Source organism: Sphaerodactylus townsendi, linkage group LG06 (genome assembly GCF_021028975.2).
Source record: "Sphaerodactylus townsendi isolate TG3544 linkage group LG06, MPM_Stown_v2.3, whole genome shotgun sequence".
Lineage (NCBI taxonomy): Eukaryota > Metazoa > Chordata > Lepidosauria > Squamata > Sphaerodactylidae > Sphaerodactylus > Sphaerodactylus townsendi.
The window spans coordinates 91,196,241-91,219,934 of NC_059430.1; the positions used below are offsets into that span (position 1 = coordinate 91,196,241).

General features: G+C 42.9%; 1 protein-coding gene across 1 annotated transcript in view; it reads left to right on the top strand.

Annotated features, from left to right (window-relative positions):
• FRMD4A (FERM domain containing 4A) overlaps positions 1-15,520 on the top strand; it is a 257,212-nt gene extending 241,692 nt beyond the window's left edge. The window contains exons 17-23 of the mRNA XM_048501600.1: positions 573-629; positions 1,947-2,184; positions 4,473-4,637; positions 7,067-7,926; positions 9,529-9,625; positions 11,123-11,194; positions 14,881-15,520. Coding sequence (XP_048357557.1) covers positions 573-629; positions 1,947-2,184; positions 4,473-4,637; positions 7,067-7,926; positions 9,529-9,625; positions 11,123-11,192 — 1,487 coding nt within the window. The 3' untranslated portion in view covers positions 11,193-11,194; positions 14,881-15,520. The remainder of the gene's footprint in view (positions 1-572; positions 630-1,946; positions 2,185-4,472; positions 4,638-7,066; positions 7,927-9,528; positions 9,626-11,122; positions 11,195-14,880) is intronic.
• The last annotated feature ends 8,174 nt before the right edge of the window (positions 15,521-23,694 follow it).

Consider the following 23,694-nt stretch of genomic DNA (forward strand, 5'->3'; position numbering starts at 1 on the left):
TTCGCAGATGTTCCAGAGATCTTGTTCTTAGTTGTTTGTGAAAATCCATTGTGTACCACATCTAGATCTGATAAATTCCCTGATTCATTCATAAAGTATAGCAAGAGAAACTGGGAATAGTTGGCCATCCAGTAGAGAACAGGAACTAATCATGTTGAAGAAGAAAGATTTTTCAAAGGAGTTCATTGGAAACCTCAGTAGTGCTTCAGCTGTCCACAAGGTACAAGCTGGTACTGCAGTTGACAAAAATGACCACAAGTGAGATCTGAGAAAAACACAGAAAAATTTAGAATTCAGTGGGTTGATTGCAAAGGTTTAGTTTATTATAGCAACACAAAGCAGAAGCCCAGTGTCTCTTTAAAGAATATCATTTATTTCAATATGAAATTTTTGAGTCCCAATTCACATCTTTAGATATATGATGGGGATATCCTACTGAGAATTCTTCTTATGGGAATATCACAAGAGATGGGAGGGACTGAGGCAGAGAGGCTTGGTGTCAGTTCAATCTTGACAAGGTTCAGAATAGAGCCCTCCTGATAGTGACCCATCATGTCCATTTTTATTCACAGATGGGAACGTTGCCAGCGAGGACAGCTCGCTTTCAGATGCCCTTGTTCTGGAGGATGGTATGTAAAATATTTGTGTAGAGCTGCAAAATTTCTGTGTTCTGTTTGTACACTTAACTGCATAAAAGAATCTAGAGATCCAATCAAAGCTGAGTAATTTTCCATATGGTTGGAGGAGGAAGTGCTTAGACCTTAAATATACTCAGCTTTGGCTCAACCATGCCCTAAATGTGTAATAATTTATTTCTGTAAGTGTAATTGGCTTCATGCCACTCTCTGTGACTTTTTCCATAGAAAAACACATATATTCTCTCTGGAGAATGTCATACAGTCTGACTTTATCTTTTTCTCCCAGGCCAAATAGCTGTTTTTTCCCTCCTGAGTAAAAATAAGAAAACACTCTGTGACTATAAGGAAATTCACATGAGATGTCATTTTGTTATGATGTCATAGTGTGTTCCTTTGATACACATATCAGAACACTATCAGTAGTTCTTTAGAGAATAGTATCCTTATAATGTACAAAAAGTGTATTTTGTATCCTTGGTGCATGTCTTCTTTTTCCATGAATGTTTCTGAAGTAAATAAGAAACAATTCCTTGAAATAAGGCAACAGGTAGCAAGCTAACAAGCTACTTTAGAGATGCTTCACTCCAAGCCGCCACTGCTCAAAAAATGTATCTGGCTTTATTTTAACTGTATTAAAAGTATAGTTACACCTTTTGGCCTAGAAGGATGTAACTGTTTAGGATTGTAATGTTGATCATGTGTGCTCTAACTGAAGGATACAAAAACACACAAAATGTCCCTCCCCATATAGACATGTGTCATTCACAGTACAAGAACATGGACCCAGTTCAAAGATCCATGCCTGCAAAAGTATAAGCTCTGACATTAGCTGTTTGTGAGGAAGAAGGGATAGTTGGACTAGATCTTCCAAACAGGTAGACCCTATGGTCAAAGCCAAGTGTGTCAGCCACCTATTTCTCTTACCTTTTAAAAAAAGATGTTATAGACTTCTTCTCTACAAATGTATAACCATGAGATCTTAAAGATACCCATTTGACTGGTCTAGCATCAATCACTTCACAGCTATGGATGCTGGATGCAGGATTTTACAAATTACATCAACTTGTGAGAGAGAATATGGAGGGTCAATGTCTTTGATCCTAGATGAGTTGTAAAGTATATGTGTACATACACACCCTCATCAGGTGAAGTGAAGTCAACTGAAGCTGTGGATTGTTCTCCCTAAGGAAGTCAGGTGCAGCTTTTCAAAAGGGCTAGAAAACTTGCGGATGCTTGCCGATGTTCAGAATGTCATATGGTGAAGGACTCATTTGCCCTGACCTACTTTATTCTCTTCTCTAATTGCAGAAGATTCTCAGGTTACCAACACAATATCCCCTTTACAGTCACCTCACAAAGGACTTCCTCCACGTCCACCCTTGCATAATAGACCACCCCCTCCTCAATCACTGGAAGGACTTAGGCAGATGCACTATCACAGGAATGACTACGATAAGTCCCCCATCAAGCCCAAAATGTGGAGTGAGTCTTCATTGGATGAGCCCTATGAGAAGGTCAAGAAACGGTCCTCACATAGCCATTCTAGGTAAGTCTGGAGAAGATTACCATATTCACGTGGGCAGCCATCTTCATTGACAAGGGGCTATTAACAAAAAAATTGCCAAAAAATGTAATGTGTGCATTAAGATACTAGCCCATACTATGGTGGGAACCATGCTGGTAGTCAAGCATGGAGTTTCCTCAACAACTGTTCCAGCCATCAGAGGCCAGCCACAGGTCTTAAAACAATGACTTACAGCTCTGTGAGAATATCTGAGAAGGTAGCCGTGATGGAGTATTTAGCAGTGAGAACCCTTTAGCAGTGAGAACTGCTTCCAAACTGGACCCTTTAGCAGTAAGAACCTCTTCCAAACTGGGCCCTTTAACAGTGAGAACCTCTTCCAAACTGGGCCCTTTAGCTGTGAGAACTGCTTCCAAACTGGGCCCTTTAGCAGTGAGAACCTATTCCAAACTGTGCCCTTTAGCAGTGAGAACTGCTTCCAAACTGGACCCTTTAGCAGTGAGAACCTATTCCAAACTGGGCCCTTTAGCTGTGAGAACTGCTTCCAAACTGGGCCCTTTAGCAGTGAGAACCTCTTCCAAACTGGGCCCTTTAGCAGTGAGAACCGCTTCCAAACTGCAAAGCAAAGTATTGTTCTCTAAAAGCATGAGATTTACAGCTGCTTGCTTGAACAGCTTAGCACACCAGCAGCAGAATGGACATGAAGATATAATTGTCTGAATGACAAATTCTTTTTAAAAATGATTGGGAGGAACGAGGGAAAAGCCAAGTCTCTCTTTGTTTGCTTGTGCCTGAACCTTAGGTAACCTTTGTCATAAACAAAAAGGAGAGGTGCAGAATCATTGTGGAGCGAGTATAACAGTTCCCTGTTCAAATTTCAGTTCAGCAACCTTAAGCAAAGCACTTTTTGTCAGTCTCAGACTTCCCAGTACAGGCATACCTCAAAATGATGTTTTTCAAGCTGGGATCTAGTGACCCAAGGTTATTTTGGAAGTCCTCGTGAATATAGAAGGCGAGCCCCTCACTCATTCAGCTCACTTGAATACAGCCCTCACAGGGCTTTTCCTCATAGGGTTTTTTAAGTCAATTCTGGCCTCATACTGCTTCATTTTATCATCTGATTTTCACACTCAATTCTTTGCCTTTAGTTTTCACTTCATGTTTGTTTGGTTTTGTTTTGTTTTCACCCTTCCCAATTTCTTTTGAGACCACTTTTAACCCAGTCTTTTTCTGGAAGCCAATTTTGAGACAACTTGTTCCTCATACGTAATGTTTCCGATAATTTTCTTGGTAAAACCACTGCCTCTCCTCCCCCTCTGCCCCGAAGATGAGCAGTTCCTTTTTAAATGGCACTAAAACGATAATGTATCAATATACTGGTGTAATGGTAGGTCAAGCAAGTTCTCTGAATTCCCAGCTTTCATTTTTTTTAAAGCCTCTAGTCGTTTACTGCACCCAAGATAGAAGGGGGAAAGCGTATAATGCTTTTTTAACTTTTATAAAATGAAAACGGGGAAAACTGGGAATTCAGAGATCTTGCTTGACGTGCCATTATTATTATTTTAGTGCATTTGTTTAAAAATGCAGCCATGTAATATTGATACTTCAATAAAAGCATGGGCAAATAATAAAACATGGTAAGTTTTGTGATGCCACCAGTGATGCTACCAATGAAGAATTGTGCCCAATTCTAACATTTGTGGATCCACTCTCAAGAACATCATGAGTAAGCCAAACATACAGAAAAGCCCACAATTATCTAGGAATGAGGCCAGGAACTCTCCAGGTTATGAGATGGGAGACAGAATTGACTTCCCTCTTTGGAAGAGTAGAAACTCCTAGACATGCTTCCACATGCTGTCACCTGGCTTCCAATCACCTTAGAACACCAGTCAGAACAATATGATTGGTTGGCCAGGATGCAGTTGTTTAGCCTTAGGAATTCTAATTAGCTGAGTGGCACCAAAGAGCTACAGTCTTAATGTCATCTCAGAGGTGACTTCCAGTATTATAACTGAACTGGTTTTTACTCTGTTTTCCAACGCAAAGGATTTCAGCAGACAGAAGGAAGGAATCTACTTTTCATCCATAGACACTGATAGCCAGTGGTGTTTTTCAGTTGAGTTTCATGTTTTGCAAGATGCTAGTCTTTTCCTATTTCTGCAGGCAACTCTGAAAGTTCTTCCAGGCACCTTTTCACCCCTAAAGTGCTTGGAACACTGTTGTAAACGCAGTTACTGCATACATGAGAATTCATGGGTTTCTTTACACAGTTGGTTCTTCTGAACCCCTATGTTGCGTTCTGTTTGCAGCAGTCACAAGCGGTTCCCCAGCACTGGGAGCTGTGCAGAGGGTGGAGGAAGCAACTCTCTACAAAACAGCCCCATTAGAAATCTTCCCCATTGGAACTCCCAGTCAAGCATGCCATCAACGCCAGATCTACGGGTACGCAGTCCACATTATGTGCTTTCCACTAGGTAAGTTCTTCCATTCCATGATTTCATCAGCTTGTCTTTTTCTTTTGAATCTGGAGCCTGGAATTCCTGCAATCATGGCGCCACATCCGCTAATGTCATTTGTATGATCAAATGTTGCCCTGGTGGCAATTCTGCTGCAGATCCTTAATATTGTCCTCTTTAATTCCTTCATAAATGGCTCATTTGAATAGAGTTCAGGGTTTGTTTGTTGTTTTTTAATGGAAGAGGTAGAAGGAGGAGGATGGAAATGACAGAGTAAGGCTGCCAAGTCTGGATTTGGAAACTCCTGGAAATTTGGGGGTGGAGCTTGGAAAGGGGATGGATTTCAGTGGGGTATAATACAATAGATCCCACCCTCCAAAGAAGAAGAAGAAGAAGAGTTGGATTTATATCCCCCTTTCTCTCCTGTGAGGAGACTCAAAGGGGCTGAAAATCTCCTTTCCCTCCCCCCCCCCCACAACAAATACCCTGTGAGGTAGGTGGGGCTGAGAGAGCTCACAAGAACTGTAACTAGCCCAAAGTCACCCGCTGTTGTGTGTTGGAGTGCACTTTCTCCAGGTGAACTGATCTCCATAGTCTGGTGGTGAGCTGTAGTCAGTGGTGGGATTAAAATAATTTAACAACTGGTTCCAGTGGTGGCATTCAAATAATTTAACAACTGGTTGTTTACAAGCACCATTTAACAACCGGTTCTGCCGAAGTGGTGCGAACCTGCTGAATCCCACCACTGGCTGTAGTTTGGGGAGATTTCAAGATTCCACCAGCAGGTCAGCAACTCCAGTTTAGAGACCTGAATATGGTGGTAGCCTTCAGTCCTAGTTCTTAAGCTGTTCTGGAATGTGGATTTTTCTCAAAATATTTTAACTTCTTGCTCCCTTGTTTTTCCAGTTGGCTGTGTATAATTTCCCCATCTTTCCTGAGTGCAGATATAAACAGGGTTTTACCTCACTGGAAGATGGCTGATTCTCCCTTCAAAGAAAACTGTGCTTTGCGTTGGATGAGAGAAGGAAGCACAGAATACAAACCCCCTCCCTTTCTGACCCCTACCCTCCTTCTTGCCCATTCACAGTTACTGTTAATCTTGTAGAGTCCCCATTATGGACCATTTTCAACAGTTACCTCAGGCTTTTCTGTTCTTCTCTAAAATTTGTCCACTTATGACAGCAAATGGCATTATTACCATACATTACGCAACCATACCTAGAATTTACCATACTTCATTTGACATTCTTCCTATGTTAATGCAACACAAAATATGTTGGATCCACAGTATGGTTTAAATCAAAACTGTCTACTGAGGAAAGAGGCTGCTTGCATCAGGAATTTTAGATTTTAATTTTTTGCACTTGTTGGGAGAGAGATGCTCAGTGAGATCTGGGTTTGGGATCATTGTTAACTTGGTTCCTTTTCAGAATGCTGAAGGGACAGCTGCACAATGATTTCCGTTCCTTCAACAGAAATACTCTAACTAGGGGAAAGCAATCTCTATGTCAGATTAGACAGAGTCTTATTGTTTATCAATAGCCTTTTGAGGGAAGGTGGCATAGAAGCCTAAATAATAATAATAATAATAATAATAATAATAATAATAATAATAATAATAATAATAATAATAATAATAATAATAAAAAACAACTTACATGATACGAGGATTTAAAGATTGAACTACAAAGACTCTGGCACAAACCAGTAAAGGTGGTCCCAGTGGTGATCAGCACACTGGGTGCAGTACCTAAAGACTTTGGATGGCACTTAAAAACATTCGGCGCTGACAAAATCACTACAATCAGAGAGAACTGGGATCAAATCCTCCCTGTGCCATGGAAGCGTTGGCCACTCACCCACCCACTGTCAGCCTAACCTCCCTCACAGGGTTGTTGTGAAGATAAAATGGAAGAGGAAACAATGCTATAGGTATTTTGGTTCTCTATGGGAGAAAAGAGAAAGAGGAGGAGTTTGGATTTATACCCCCTTTCTCTCCTGTAAGGAGTCTTAAAGTGGCTTACAAACTCCTTTTTCCTTTCCCTTTCCAGGCACCTTGTGAGGTAGGTGGGGCTGAGAGAGTTTTGAGAGAATTGTGACTAGCTCAAGGTCACCCAGCAGGTTTCATGTGTAGGAGCAGGGAAACAAATCCAGATTAGAGTCCACTTGCTCTTAAGTTCTACATCATGCAAGTGGGGTTTAAATGAATAAATTGTCAAAGTAGGAGTGCAGCAAAGCCTGGTGTAGTTCCTTTGAAAAATGGCCCTGACTTTGCACCAAATTTTCATGATGTCTTCAATAGCTGTACATATGTAGTTATTAACTAGACATGGGCAGCTGTTGAGTTAAAGGCACCTGCTTTCCTCAGGGGGCTGCTCATATGGGCAAATTGTAAGATGGCTGTTGGTTTAAATCTTCTATTTGTTCCTTTTTTATTCCACTTTCAGGTCAGTGGACATCAGCCCTACGAGACTGCATAGTTTAGCACAGCACTTTAGACACAGAAGTTCCAGTTTAGAATCCCAAGGGAAGCTCCTTGGGTCAGAGAACGAGACGGGGAGCCCTGATTTCTACACCCCAAGGACTCGTAGCAGTAACGGCTCTGACCCCATGGATGACTGCTCCTCCTGTACCAGCCATTCCAGCTCTGAGCACTACTACCCGGCTCAGATGAATGCAAACTACTCCACGCTGGCTGAGGACTCCCCTTCCAAAGCCCGCGAGCGGCAGAGGCAGCGACACAAGTCGGCAGGGAACCTGGTCTCCTCGAATTCAGGAAGTATGCCCAACCTGGCTGCGAGGAACGGCACCGGACACCACGGAGTCTACCTGCACAGCCAGAGCCAGCCTTCATCCCAGTACCGGATCAAAGAGTACCCTTTGTACATTGAAGGGAGCTCCACCCCGGTGGTGGTGCGCAGTCTGGAGAATGACCAGGAGGGGCATTACAGCGTCAAAGCACAATTTAAAACCTCCAACTCATACACAGCAGGGGGGATGTTTAAGGAAAACTGGCATGGGGACGATGTAGACTCAATAAGATTGACCCCTTCGCGTTCCCAGATCATAAGGACTCCGTCCCTGGGCAGAGAGGGTCACGAGAAAGGATCGGGACGGACAGTGGTGTCTGATGAACTGAGGCTGTGGTACCAGCGGTCCTCAGCTTCCCACAAAGACCACAGCCGCTTGTCACACACAAGCTCCACTTCTTCGGACAGCAGCTCCCAGTACAGCACCTCCTCTCAAAGTACCTTTATGGTGCACAGCAGGGTAACAAGGGGGCCTCAGATGTGCAAAGCAACGTCAGGTGAGAGGACGACAGCTTGTGTCCATGCAGATCCTGCCATGGGGTGTGGGAAGATCAGCCTGCTGGCTGCCAAAGTTGCAGTTGGGCCATTTGGTCGCTTTCCATTTGTGTAATGTGGGGCTGATGATACTATTCTATTTTAGATGTGAGGATTAAAAACATAACATGTTCAATGAATGCGATCAACAAAATAATATTGCAGTTGGAACATTTGGTCGCTTTCCATTTGTGTAACATGGGGCTGATGATACTAAATGTTAGATGTGACTGTGAGGATTAAAAAAATAATCTGATCGATGAGCTGCTAGCAGCAAAATAACATTCTGCTAATATGTCACGCCTCTCCCCCATTTTAGGGATGAGCGTAGCTTTCCAAAGATGAGCACCTAACCCCATTCAACAACCTGCAGCAAGGCCTGTGGTTCTCCCAGTGCAAGCAGAACCTTGCAGAACCATCACAGTGTTATTTAATGCATCAGAGCAGGACATTGGATGCTCATACATTCAGCAAGCACGTAATGCAACTCTTTCTCCAATAATTGAATTTATCTTTGAATGAGCTTGTGCTTGGCTAGTACTGGCCTCTGTCCAGTTGCAGTTAATCTGATGAAACCACACAAAGCATGTGCAGCATTCCCATCTGTATGAAAAGCCTCCTGCAGCCATTGTACTACAAAGGAATGATCTGCCTCAGCCATACCTACAGAAAGGCTGCCGCAGGCACCAGGCAACTAGCACCTGTGTACATACCTTGCAGGTAGCTTTTAAAGTCCATTTTCAGTAAAGCATTGGTTGCCTCTCATGCACTGTTCCCCCTCCCAAAATACGCTTCTGTTGCCTGTTCAGGACATTCAGAAAAGTTCTCCTAAAAAGTTTTTTTCCCCTTTTCTGTGTCATGAAGTTGTCAACAGACCTACATCTGTTCATCCTAGATCAGGGGTGTCCAACTCTGGCGCTTCAGATGTTCATGGACTACAATTCTCATCAACCTCTGCTGGCATGGACACCCCCGGCCTAGATGTTGTTTGATGCGCCTAAACCAAATTGATTTGAATTGGACTTGGAACTCTAGCTTGTGGCTTAAATATTTGCTAATTTGACAGCTGGAATCACTGTAGGGTACAAAGATGGGCCTGTGACTCTATATGAGCAATAGCATTAGAACTCTCTCTTGAGGATGTAACTCTTTAGAGGAGAAATCCCAACAGCCCTTACTCTCTCTCCCCCCCCCCCCAACCCCTTACTGTAGTCATCATGTTTACACTTATGCATTCTGAATACATATAATTCTATTACTTGACGGGGCAAATTTACATCAAAAGACTTAACGTGTGTTCTTGCAAAGGGGAGGTATTGCAATGATTACAGTGAAGATAGAAGGAAATGTGGCCCTGCCGTTGGAGCTGGACACATAGGAATGCTTGGGGGTAGGGGGCAAAGGAGATGAGACTTGTGCTACTGAAAGAATTCATTTGCAGTTGTGATATTCCATCAGATACTGCCCTTTGTGGTCACAGCTGCATGAGTTGCTGCTGCTGTGTAGACAACACAGAATCCTCTGCCATCCACTCACTCTGACTCCATGTATCAATTGTTTTCCAGCTGCCTTACCTTACAGTCAGAGGAGTTCCACGCCATCTAGCGAGCTAGCAGCCACGCCCCCAAGCAGCCCACATCACATCCTAGCCTGGCAGACAGGGTGAGTGTCACAGAAGACGGGAGGGGGAAGCAGGACTTTGCTTGCTCAAGGATTCCACTACCTGTTTGTCCTTCTCTAGTCACATGTGCCACTTGAGATTAACATATCTTTCCTAAATTGTAAGGAAGAGAAAGGAGGGACTAACAACCCACTCCAGTTCACATCTCCATGATCCAGATCTTCCTCCATGATTTTGAGTGAAAAACACCATAGTTTGGGTGTTTAGAAGGAATGCAGATTAAATAAAGGCACAGTAAAAAGCCAAAATGCCTCATCTTGGAACAATAAAATCTTACCCCTGCAACCAGGTATCACCAATGCCACTGTTCCTTAATGCTTGTCAACTATGTTTATTAGGAAACTTGTTGGGAAGCCTTTCTTCCAAGAGGAAGATATTCTGTTGTTCCAAAACAGCCCCATGGAAATGCCATTGTATACAGGTGTATCATCCCATTGCTAGAAGCCCCTGTCCAATTTTTCTAGAGCAAAACCAGTAGGCCAGAATCAAAATGCTTGTGCAGTTTGGATGTGGTTAGTTTGGCATGTGGAGGAAAATGAAATCCTTGTTCAAATCTCTGCTCAGGTAAGAAAGCTTCCAAATTGGTTTGAGTAGCCTGGCCCTCCCTTTCCCCATCGGAAGGTTCTTAAGGGACAGGAGATTAAGCCTGGTTCCCTTTCCCCCTACCCAAAGTGCATAAATGTGACAATTTAAACACCACATTCCCCCAAAGAGATTACTTAAACTAATATTTCACAGGTTCTGGTGGTTTTATCGGGCTGTGTGGCCGTGGTCTGGTGGATCTTGTTCCTAACGTTTCACCTGCATCTATGGCTGGCATCTTCAGAGGTGTAGCACAGAGGGAAGTCTGTTACACACTGTCTAGTAACAGACTTCTGTGTCTAGTAACAGACTTCCCTCTATGATACGCCTCTGAATATGCCACCACAGATGCAGACGAAATGTTAGGAACAAGATCCACCAGACCACGACCACACAGCCCGGAAAAACCACCAGAACCAGTTGAATCCGGCCATGAAAGCCTTCGACAATACAGTAATATTTCGCATATCAAAGAGGCATCCAGGATGTAGGAGCAGCTTAAGACCTGGGATTGGCCCTTCATTCAAACCCTGCCAGCACCACCCAAAATGTTTCTAAGCAAGCAGCTACTTGTCAGCTTGTCTGCACATGGTAGCAATTGTCCCAGGCTAAGCACTCTTCTGTCACTGCAGGACTTGTGCTGCCTTGCCCAGGGAAAAAAGAATCCTTTATCTGTCTCTCTCCGCCCTCCCTTCACGCACAGTTCCAACAACAGAAAAATCTGCTTGAGTACCTTCCCTACGTCACTAACTTCTTTTTGTCTTTCCAAAACGATTCACCAACTTGTTTTTTCTGACTAGATTAATAAGCTCTTAACCATGATTTTTGTCACGGCTTTTCTTTAACATTTCCTCTTTCCTCTTCCTTTCTGTCTCTTTCTCCTACCCTTTGTTCAGAGATGCAACAGACAGCTCACCCACTATGGATGAGTCTCAGTCTCCAACTCAACAAAGTACTGATGAATAGAGGTATAGTGAGGGGATCTTTCATACTTTAAACCCCAACCCCACCAGTGTGCCTTCCTTCTTGCTTTCCTCGTATAAAACACAGAGTGCCAGATGTGGTATGGCTGCAGATTAGAACTGCATGGGAATTTGGAGGGGCTACTGCAAGGTCTGGATTCAGTTATGGCGTCTGACCCTGTTTGGAGCAGCAACTTGAGGATTCCCTAATTCTCTCCATCTGCCAGGGTGTGGTCTTCACAGCTGTTTCCTGTCTTCCCAACTTCCCAGTGTAGTGTAGTGAACAAAGATTCCTGGAATACCCTGGTTCAATTCCCCACTGTGCCATGAAAGCTCACTGGGTGACTTTGGGCCAGTCATATGCACACTCCCTCGTAGCCTAACTCACCTCACAGGGATGGCTGTGAGAGCTGCTCTAAGCTTCTTTAGGCCCCATTGGTGAGAAAGGAATACATAATGAGTTTTTAAAAGGGATGCAATCAGGCAAAAGCTGGCACTGAAAAGGGAACAGAGATTTGGAGATTGCTGGGGTGGATAATATATCAGGGTCTGAGGCTACCTTGACAGCTTCAGTGGACAACCTATATTCACATAGTTTGCTTATTAATTGGCCCTGGAAAAGTTTGCTTATTAATTGGCTCTGAGGCTACCTTGACAGGGTCTGACAGGGTCTGAGGCTACCTTGACAGCTTCAGTGGACAACCTATATTCACATAGTTTGCTTATTAATTGGCTCTGGAAAAGAAAAAAACCCACTCGCCCCTCTCTGTCCTCCCTTAGCACGCTAGTCGTTCCCAGTTGCTAATCATGCCATCATACTTTTTGCTTTAGCCTGGAATGCAGATCCAGATGGCTTCCCTTCACTTGTGACCTCTGGCAGTGAAAGGAAAGAAATTCCTTATCTTAGGATCAGCCTTGCAGGTCAAAGCAGGGTCTCTTGGCCAGCCTCTGAGAACCAGAGAACAGGTTTCCTTCCAGGCGGAACCTGATGTTTGTTTTCTTTATGAGGACCCTATTTGAGTTGAACATTGGAATGCCCTTTAAAAGTGGAAAGGAAGAAGGAATCCCTTAAGTGAGTATTCTAGAAGGGCACAGAATTTGCCAGATTATCTCCAAGCAGTTTTTACCCCATGAAACCAGGTGGTTGGCTAATTACAAAGTTTTGTTTCTGACTCACCACAAATTCCTGTCTTGCTCTAAATTAGTAGTCTGTAATCATAGCCAGCTGCAGCAGTTTAGTTAAAACCAGGTTTTATGCAATTATCTCATCAATTTATCTAGAGAAGCTGATGAACTTATTTCCTGGAGGTATGCAACAACTAAGTTAACTCATTTAACTGTAGCTCAGAACATCCCGATAGCGTTTCGGATTTTTAACTTCTTCTCCAAGAAGTTTCGTGCTGTACCAAAATACTTTCCAGGTGTCGGGTTCTGATACAAGATCTAATATCAGGTCTGGTGAAGGACTTTTTTGCGCACTCGCTGCTTCTAAGTTATTGCTGCCAACAGGCCTGGAGAAACAAAATGTCCTTTTATAGAGTCTGAAGATGTGGAAATAGTCGGCTGAAGTTTCTCATGGCATGGAGATAAATTAAAGGGAGGGGAGAGTATTCTCCAGGTCTGTTCAGCATTACTCCTTCTGCCTCACTTTATAGTAGGATAGCTTGCACATACACATGCGCGCAAGCCTGACTTTCAGCAGGTGCAGTCTGCACAGAGGAGCCCTTTGCCTTAGCCCAGAAATGCTCTCTGTGTAGTATAACTTCATTGTGTACAAGAAAATGGCCAACCACCATATTAAAGAGCTAGATTCGAATCCAGTAGCACCTGAGAGACCAACAAGATTTTCAGGATATAAGCTTTCAAGTGACAAAATGCCCTTTGTCAGAAAATCTTGTTCACCTGTAAGGTGTTCGTGGACTTGAAAGTAGCTCTTCTGAGGAACACTACCATGTTAGTTCTCAGCATCACCATGAATGACAAGGTATCCAAGTTGCCACTTTCTCCCACTGGCTGTTTTTTTTGGTACCTTTCCCAGAAACCCAGTAAATTTTTCAGCAGTTGTTAAGACACAAGACCTGTGAGAATTGGCACCCCTACACTAGCTCCTGAGCGAAGGATTGACACAACAGCCTTTGGGGTCCCAGTACACATTGTGTGTGCTTTCATTTGTTGAGGGCTTCTGTGCCACATTCCCTTACAGCATACAATCTCTTCACAAGAATACAGTTGTTAGCTAGGTACACTCCCATCCCCAAATTTTGAACCATGCAAATCTATCAATACTCAAGCAAAACTGGGCTGGGGTTGCTCATGTAGCACTCATCTTGAGTGGCCAAAATGACACCCAGCATGGTGTAGTGGTTAAGAGTGGCAAACTTTCATATGGAGAACTACACTTGATTCCTCACTCCTCCACAAGCGCCTGCTGTGCCCTTGGGCAAGTTGCAGTTCTTTCTCTCATAACTCTCAGCCCCACCTAACTCACAAGGTGCCAGTTGTGGGGACAGAAAGGGATTGTGACTGTAAGGTGCTTTGAGACTCCTTAAGGTAAAGAAAAGTGGTGCATGAAAACCTACTCTTCATGGGTGGAAGTGGTTTCAGCAAGGGTGGTTTGAGATGTAATCTTCTCTGCCTCACCCCTTATCCAGAGCATGCCTGCATTACCCCTACCCCCCACACCCCTTGGAGGGGACTTTCCTACAGGTTCCACTTCTCTTGGATCCTGCTTAAAAGCTATTACTCTTCCAACTCCCGCCTAGCTATCTTCAATGTTTTGTACTTCAACTTGTTTGACCTCCAAACAAATCAAAGTCTGGGTTATTTCTCTCCCACTCTGTTTATATTTGAGGAAGCATAAGAATTTTTCCCCAGATGAAGGGTGCCACCTCTTATTTCATTTTGTAAGACTTACTTCAAAGCAGAACATGTTCAAAAACAGAGCAGCTGCCTTTGGAGTGATTCGATTCAGACTAGCCATTCTGTCTGAATGATTCAGGCTTTAAGCTATCATAGAATTGGAGTGGCTATGCTGCTTTGGGGCGTCTACTCGATAACTAAGCAACAACTGCCATTAGTTGTTATACTCCCATAGCAGCAGTACAAATGTTTACTCTCTCTGTTTTCCTTTTATGAAGATCTTATGGTGAAGCAACTGAGGGACCCACACATTTCAGTGAACTTCTCAGGGCCAAACTAGACATGAATGATAACTCAGGGCTGCCTGGGGGATTCTGTCGTCACAGTACAGCAGCCTGTTACTTGTGGGAATTCATGTCCAAGATGCCACTGGGCCCTGATTCAGGTTGTGACTGCAATGCAAAGGGAGGAAGGGCTTCAGCTCCCCGGGCTGTTTTCCCAGGCAAGAAAAGCTTGGGGGAGGGAGTTATATGAGAGGGGGTACATGCGCCCCAAATACTTGTACACTGAGCTTTCTGATGGGCCAACGTTCTGGCTTGGGAGAAGGATGAAGCCTCCTCTCCTCCTGCACTGGAGGCCCAATCTGAACTGGGACCCTGCATGAGTGTCAGCATTGTGTTCCCAAGGAGAACCTGCAAATCTCTATGCAATCATAAGTTAGATGTAACATCGAGTTCCGCCCTCAACTTGTCCCTTTATAGGTGGTGCTCTTGTGCTTCTGCTGTCTCGGTTAATTGCATTGGTCTGAATTTCTATCCCTTCTCGTCATGTAGGAGTTACACTGATGGCTGTTACCTGGACTCCCCCCTCTATCCAGAACTAGCCGACGTCCAGTGGTACGGACAGGAGAAAGCCAAGCCTGGGACTCTAGTGTGATCCCCTTGACCACAGCCAGTTGAACAACATCCATGCCATTCTGAAAATCACCTTACTGCCTCTCATTTGCCTTACCCAGATGAACTGGCCCTGACACCAGCTTCAAGTCAAAGCACGTTTTGTAAAATGCAATGGAAAATCCATCTCGTCCACCTTGCTGCCGACTGCCACAAGCCCCACAGAGGCTGCGCAGGAACTCAGTGTGGATCTTCAAGTGGCTGCATTTGTAAGAACCCAACAATCAGGCAATTCACACCTTTCAAGGTTATAAATCACATTGCTCTTTGGCACATAATACTATTCTAACATGTTTGATTTAAACTCTAAAAGTCAAAATACTAGTGAAAGATGGGGCAACAGAGATAAAGTAACAATTACAGAAGAAGAAGAACCGGGTGGGAACAGTGTTATTGTTTCAGAGATCGGCCAGAATATCGCAACTTGTTTTTAGCTGCCAAAGATTTTAAGAATTGTCTTTATAAAGTATATATATCTAAAATTCTGTTTTTCTGAACAATGACAGCCTATGCTCTGTAACTTGTTTTGTCTTCTATGTCTTGGGGCCCTAAAAGCCAATCCAGCCATTTCATGGAGTGGTATAGATGCCACTCTAAATTTTTGCATAGATCTGCTAGGAAAGCCAATGGTGAACAAGATGCTGCCCAAGAACAGAGACAAGGAAACATTTCTTTTAAAATATCCCTACGATGGTTGCCAACTGCCTAGTAACTTGAAGAACTTTGTGATCATTTGAATAGTAAGATGCCAAAAAGCTTTAGGAATAAAAATATCAACTTGCTTAGAGAACTCTGTCAAGTCAAGAGATGATCCACCAGGGTCGACTAGATCTCAACATGCACTGATAGTTAGTGAAGCAAAAGGGCTTACTGACTGGCCAGGGAAGTGCTTCAAAGGGGAGGTGGGTTGTTGATTTGCTAACCAGCAGCCTAGGTCACTTTCCTAAACAACTAAAATGGACCACTATTTTTTGCATTCATACAAAACACCATGGTTATCTGCCAATACCAAAAGAAAGGAAACTACAAGTTTACAGTTAAGTAACGCTTTTTATACAGTGTATTGTTGGAGGTATTAATGGCCAGAATCAACTGGCTGTTGTGGGTTTTCCAGGCTGCGTGGCCATGGTCTGGTGGTTTTAGCTGCTAACATCTCACCGGCATCTGTGGCACCTCTGAAGACACTAGCCACAGGAGCATGTGAAACATTAGAAGCTAAAACCACCAGACGATGGCCACACAGCATGGAAAACTCACAGCAGCTAGCTTTTTATACACTTTAAGAAAGCCATCACTCTTCAAAAAGGCCTCAGTAGTTTAACACAGTGAACATTGCACAGTCTTTAGTTACTGAGGCAACCACAGGTTTTGCTAGAAGACTGCTTTTCAGGAGGGGGTGAGTGGGAGAACAGCCTTCAACCCAAGTCCACCAGCCTGCCCAGCTGCTGCTCCTTCTGCATTCCTGTTCTGCCTCTGGAAGGGCCAAAAAGCTCCTTCCAAAGGTAGCCAGTTGCTCTCCCCTCATCTGGGTATACTGGAGCAACAGTGCTGTGAGGGGTTTTTTACACCAGTCCCTTCCCTGAGTGTGGCTGATGTTAAAAAAATGAGAGACAGAGATGTGCTTTGTGAAGAAAAAGAAACTAAAGAAATCTTTCTGTGTGAGTGTTCCAAGGAACAATCAGATGCTGCTATTACCAGGAATGCAAAAACTTCAGTCCCCCAAACAAATCACCTTGCAGCAATGTTAACATATTTAGTGTACATTTCCACAGAAATGCTGGGGGTAGGGCTGTTCTACCAAATGACTATTCTGGAGCAGTTGGTGCGTGTGTGTTTTTCACACATTCTGTTTTTAGTACTTTCTTCCCTCACTTTTTTAGATTATGCAGTACTGAGGTTCAAGTTTTTGAAGAATTGGGTCTGGGATTTCACACAGCATCTGCAGTGAATAGATGTTAAAAAATAATGATGAATCATAGAGTTGGAAGAGATCAACCGGGCCATCAAGTCCAACCCCCTGCCATGCAGGAATACACAATCAAAGCACTCCCGACATATGATCATACAGGCTCTGTTTAAAAACCTCCAAAGGAGGAGACTCCACCACTTTCTGAGGCAGTGAATTCCACTGTCGAACAGCCCTGACAGTCAGAAAGTTCTTCCTAATTTTTAGGTAGAATCTCTTTTCCTGCCCCTTGAATCCATTACTCCATGTTCCAGTCTCTGCGGCAGCAGAAAACAAGCTTGCTCCCTCTTCGACATGGCATCCCCTCAAATGTTTAAACATAGCTATCATGTCCCCTCATAACCTTCACTTCTCCAGATGAAACATCCCCAGCTTCCTAAGTTGGTAGGGCATGGATTCCAGACCTTCTACCATTTTAGTTGCCCTCATCTGGACACATTCCAGCTTGTCAATACCTGTTTGAGCTCAGAATATCTCCGCATCAAGCTATTTTCCATATCAGAAACCATACTGGAGGGAAGTTTGCTTTCCATTTTTGCTACTCCACATGGAGTATTCTGTGCATGTGGAGCACCAAAATCAAAGAAATACTTCTTCTCCAGTGCTGTTCCAGTGCAGGAAAGCTGCTTGGTGGGAAAGAAGCAGGAACCCTCTTCCTACTCCCTTCCCCCCCTCCCCCACACAAACATTCATTTTTCAGGGCTTAACAGGCTTGCTTTAATTTTTTTTAAACAGCTATTCCCTGCAGGTGGTGTGGGGAATTCACACCAATCAGTCACGAACCCAAACATGTAGCTTGGCAGAAGAGGTTGAAGAAGCTGGAAAGGGAAAATGGGAAGAGAACTCACACTAACTGCTCAAAAATATTTAGGACAGATTCAAGACATTTTTCTCATTTCTGTTACAAAGTCATTTGGTGGAACAGCTCTATCCCAAGCCCTTCTGTGGTGACACAGACCAAAATGTGGACAGGTTCTGATTTCAATATCAATACAAACTCTGGACTCTTCAGTCCTGCAGTGTGAGTTAAGCACATATGAACTGTGTTCAAGTCTGCAGCTGTTTGGAAATGTCCTTTCTTCCTAAATGAGACTGCAAATGGAGGCCCTGTACTTTGCAGGAATAGAAATTAAGATGACAACCAAAGGAAGCAGATTGGTAATCCAAAAGGTTGAAATATATCCAAGTATTGATATAAATAGGCACACAGCTTCCATGATTTTTCCAAAACAGCTTCAATCGTACAGAGAGTGTACTGTGTGCCCTACGAGCATTACATATTGGCAGCCTAATAAAAGAGAGGAAGGTCTGAATTCATAGATCATGCATAAATACAAATGCTTACACATTTTAAAAAATATGCCAAAATGTTACTCATAAAAGAACCAAAATGATACAATATGTATCATTAAAAAGCCACACACATTTTTCAGGTGTTTGTATTTATGCATATAGTATATTAATTTATCCCTCTGTCACTTTTGTTTACACCACCTTCATGTTGTTGTAGTAGGGCACTCAGTAGACTATCTTGTATGTTGAAAAATGATTCAAATTATGTTAATACTTCCTCATTTTGCAGTTCCCCTCCTTCTGAGTTACCTGATCAAGATTACAACAAACAATTAACAAAATCAGATTGAATGTTGACCTGTGTTTTGTTTACCAGAAGCTGCTTTCTTGCCACAACCCTTCTCTGTCCACTGTTGTCTCTGGCGCCCTCTACTGGCAATATCTAGCTAGTGACTTCCAACAAAAAAAGTAACAACCAGCTAAAATGAACCCTCTCCATATTTTTTAATCTCTCTAAACTGTAGCATTAAAATATCCAGTCCCTTATTCCAGAGTGGGGAGGAGCAGGAGTTTGAGATTGCTAAAAGAATTCAGTCCATTCAAACTTGAATTCCCTGGATTGTGCAGGGGGAAGCCATAACCATTAAAACTGCTTTAAAATGAATTTTAATTTGCAGTGTAGTTTGGCTTCCAGACCGAACTAGGCAACTCGATTAATTTTTGTATACTGATTTTTTTTTCAAGAATGCTTTGCTGAGCAACTATAGGGTGGTTTGTTTTTTAAAGGATACGCACAAAACAGCCAGAATCGAGATCCTGGAAACTGCAGACCCAGTCCTACTCAGGCTGGGTTGTGACTAACTTGCCTTGTGACTAACTTAGCCACATTTGAGCTGGGTGGGGAATCCTATCTTCAAAAAGGCAGTTTAGATGCTATTGACGTTATTTAGCCAAAATGGTAGCATTCTAAATTAATAAGTTTGGGACTCAAATTTGCAAAATGAAAACATTTTGCTTGCATGTTTGCAAGCAGATGTAGGGGGGGGGAACACTTTTGTTTGGGGAAAGAGGTTTGTTTCTTTAAAAAAAAACAATCAAGGCACTTGTGAGCCAGTCTGGTAGTAAAGACAGAAATTAAGTAAAACAGGTTTTACTGTTTAACTCAATTCACTTATACAGAAATGTACATAAAATGTTACTCACGAGATTAACATGTTTTTGAGTATCACAGGAGGAGGTAACCATAGCTATTGTATACAAGCACTTGACTACCCCATGACTAAGGCCCTTGAATTCTGCTTTTGTATCAATAAAAAGGGGTCCTGGACTGATATCACCATTTGTGTATATGTACAAACTTCCCTCCCTGCCTAGCTTTGTATATGCACATGCACCAGATGCCATGATGGGCAGGGTTTATTTTTATTATATGCAGTTGAGTGTTGGAAATGTTGGAAAAGACAAGGGTCCAATTTGGTTTGGTTTTTCTTTTCCTCCCCTATCCACCCAGTAATAGTTTTAGTTTTGGACATAGCAAATCCCATTCAGGTGCTATCAAGATGACCAGTTACTGCTTAGTTAACTAGATGTAAAGTTTTACATATATATATATTAATGTCCATAGTTTTATTACAAGTTGTGCAAAATGGACTCTAGTTTAAAAATAAGGAAAAAAATAGAACTCTTCTGAAACTGAAGGTAGAGCATGTAAAATGATTTTACAGACTTCTGTGCAACAGTAAACAAGGGGAAGCAAAGATGTTATGTTGTAGAAAAGGTTGCAGAATTTTTTTTAAAAATCTGCTTTTAATTTATTCTTTTTGTATTAAGAATTTGTATAGTTACCTTTACATTTTGCAAAAAGTGCTGTCAACACTTCCTAATTAAAGCATTTTCAAGATGAAACTGATGGAGGCAGGATTTTGCTTTCTTTTTTGCAGCATTCAAAATCCCTTACCTATTTATGCTCATTTCCATCTAATGATGCATATGGTATACCTTTTACACTATGCTACAGGTTTTTACTAAAGTTGCCAGGCAACTGGATATCTTAGCACAAGCCCAGATACTGCATCTACACCATAGTAATATCTACATATACCCTATAAGGGTCTATGAACTATACCCTGAACTTAGTTGTAATATGGCAAATCTACTTTCACATATACCTACTTTCTCCACTAGCCTTCAAAATGTTTGCTGAACAACTGTCTGTGACACCAGTGAGTTCTCCCCTTTCCTTCCCCTACAACTCCAAGATATACAAGTGTTGCCACTAAAGATAAGAATCCACCTAGGAGCTGCTTGAGCAGTCTTGCGGGTCACTGTTCTGATAATATATGAAAAAACCCAAAGGGGGGCGTGGGGGAGAAATGACTGTTACTTGCAGAGATAGGACATGTATCACAGACCACTAGGAAAACTTCACAGGAGGGCTATATTTATTAGTTTTGCCCAAGGAGTTTCTCCAGCTATTCCACATTCTCACAATACAGTAGTTGTTATACAGCACTCATGGGGAATGGGGTTTGCCAGGTAAGCATATGTGCTGGATACTCAGGCTTATTACTCTCCCTTCCTCACTTCCCCAGTGGAATCTGCAGTGAACAAATGCACCGTACTGTGGGAATGTTGTGGTCATAGACCACATGATTGGTGGCACCTTCCCCTCCTCCCCAATTCACTGCCCTACACAACAGGCAGTCAGGCAGTCCAGATATCTTTTAGTCCTCTAGCACAGGTAGCTCCTGGCAGTTCAAAGCAGTCTGAGGGGGAACAATGTACCTAAGGATGATGTTAGCTGGCAAGACCAGCTCTCAGAAACTCAGCAAAGGCTGGAGAAGCAGGAGTGGGGCAAATGCACCCCCAAAGATGCAGGGGCACAGTGGCTAAGAGGGTGATTGCACCCTAGCCAGTGCCAGTTAACTGACCATTCTGGACAATCAAGCACCTGAAAAAGCTTGTACTGTACCCTGAAGAAGGCATACTCAAAAGATTAACTGCTTTGCAAGATATTAGTTTGAGGTCATCTTCCTAACAACCACAGTTGTTTTACATATATTTGACTTCTACTGCTTATTCACTTTGTTTGTAATTGGGAAACCTAACAGAAGCTCTTGGAATGACCAAATATACACAGGAAGGAAATACCAAATGAACTTATAAAGTGTGCTATATAGTTCATACTATTTTCTACCCCTTTTCTCGCCTGTAAACAACAAAAGAGGGCAATTTTAGTCATCCCTTCCCCCCGCCCAGTTTGCTTCAATTAAAAATACCCTACAGGCATAGGCAGCAATGGAGAAACTTCAGTTAAAATTGTAACATTGTTTATCAACATTCCAGAGGACTCAAACTATCCTCATCAGCTGTGGACAGTTACTGAGGCCCTTCCTCCTGTAGACCTCTAGGGAACATTCCTCTGACATCTCCTTTTAGTTAGCTTAAGTCTGTGGCTGCAATTCAGATCCACCCCAGTGGCAGACAGCCACCCTGAAGCCTGACTTTAAAAGCAGTTGCCATAGCAGTGTCCCCATGGTGATGGGTGTGTGTGTGTTGCAATCTGCTCCCACAGAACAGCTGGATACTTTTGATTTTTAAAAATACTCTGAGAAAGTATTTAGCAGATTCTCTGTTACCAATAAGGTACCATTCTGTCGATAGATTAGGGATAGTTATTCTAACATGAGATACAGAACTGTGCAAGCAACTTGTATTAGGGACCACCTGCTAGATTATTCATAAATTTCTAGAAGGCAACCGCAACGTTTGGCATACAGCAATTGTGCCCTTGCCTTCTAGAACATTCTTGCACATCCTTGTGGTATTCCACTTCCAAACAAAAACAGCCACTGAAAGAAACCCTCCAATCAAGGTTAGGTGTGTTGTGACTAACTAGACATCCTGCAATATGGGAGTTGTCAAAAATCAACTACCGTAATAGAATTCCAAGCCCCAAAAGGACCCCACTCTCTCTTTTTTAAATGACAGGCCCTCCTGAAGTCACTCTATGCCTATTCCCTTTGGGCAAAAGTTGTATTTCTCGACAATCAAGCACATGTTCCTGTACAATCAGAGAGTTCTTGTGACAAATGCCCATATTTGGGAAGTTGTTTCAAGTGAAAGTCAGCACGGAAATGGTTAATCCCTATCCAGTCCTGATTGGCTGGGGGGAATTGCCTGCAGGCTGAAAAAGAGGCAGCAAGGGTACTGAGGGTTTTTGGGGGGGATGTTCTCTGGGGAGAGTCCCAGGAAGGGAGACTCTGAGAAAGGGGTCTGAGCCTAAAAAACTGAAAAGGCTAAAAAGAAATAAAATTAGGGTGACCCTAGAAACATGTCATTGGGGCTTGTTTATTCTCACAAAAGGGGAGGTTTTCCACATATGGCTGCAGAAACGCGCCTAAGGGAGACTGGTCAGTTTTAAAGTGGAAGACCAGCTTCCTGGGGAGAGAGCTGTGACCTTTCTTGGTATAAGCCAGTGGACACGGGGATTCTAATCAGGGACCCAAACAACTCACCTTTGGGCTTTGGACCATATGAGAGCCTAAATACTAGAATGACCATACATACTTCTGTTTTTCGTTATATGTTTATTTGTTCCTCATCAAGGAAAGTTCAGCTTTAACATTCACTTAATAAAATCTTTTGTTGTTGTGCTATAAAGCAATACAGGCTTTGGTACTGATTATTCTAGAGGTACTCAGAGGAAAAGGTGGGAATAATTTCTGAGGAGTTAGTTCCTCCGTTGTGGGACTTGTGAGAAAAGGGGAATCCTTCACTCTCTTCCCTCCCCCCCAACCCCCAGCTTGTGGGGTGTTCACCTCAGTTCTCAACCAGGGCTAAGATGGAGCCTCACTCTGGCAGCTATTTCAAAAATGCTTCCTATGATAGTAAATCTCTTTGAAAGCTGGAAAACAATTTACAACCCATCACTGCATTTCCTTGAGGTCTTTTGCCACACATTTCCAGCTAGACCAACCTCTCAGTCGGATACTGCCTCCCGCTAGCCCCAAATACTACTTATATACCCTCAGCCCCCCCCCACCCACCCACCCCAAAAAACCCCTTGTGTATCCTCAACAGTAAAGCTTTTGGTATAATCCCCAAGCCTTTTACTCCGGGCTGAAACATGACTGCAGGCTGAAGAGACTGCAGGTAGAAAACAGACAGAAACGGCAACCAAGAGAACGGAACAAAAAACAGAGATATATCAAAAAGTGCCAAGAGGCAGCCAAGCCATTCTGCTAGTTTCTCTCTTCAGTGGAAAATCAAATAATGGTATTTAAGATGAATACCTTTCACCTCCTTTTGTCTGTTAACAACTCTGGTCTGGCATGCATCCAGGTGAGAAAATGGTATTTCTAAGCTAAACAAGACTTTTCCTATCATACAGAGGAATGACATTTCCATTTGACTTCTGGCACTATCACTCAACT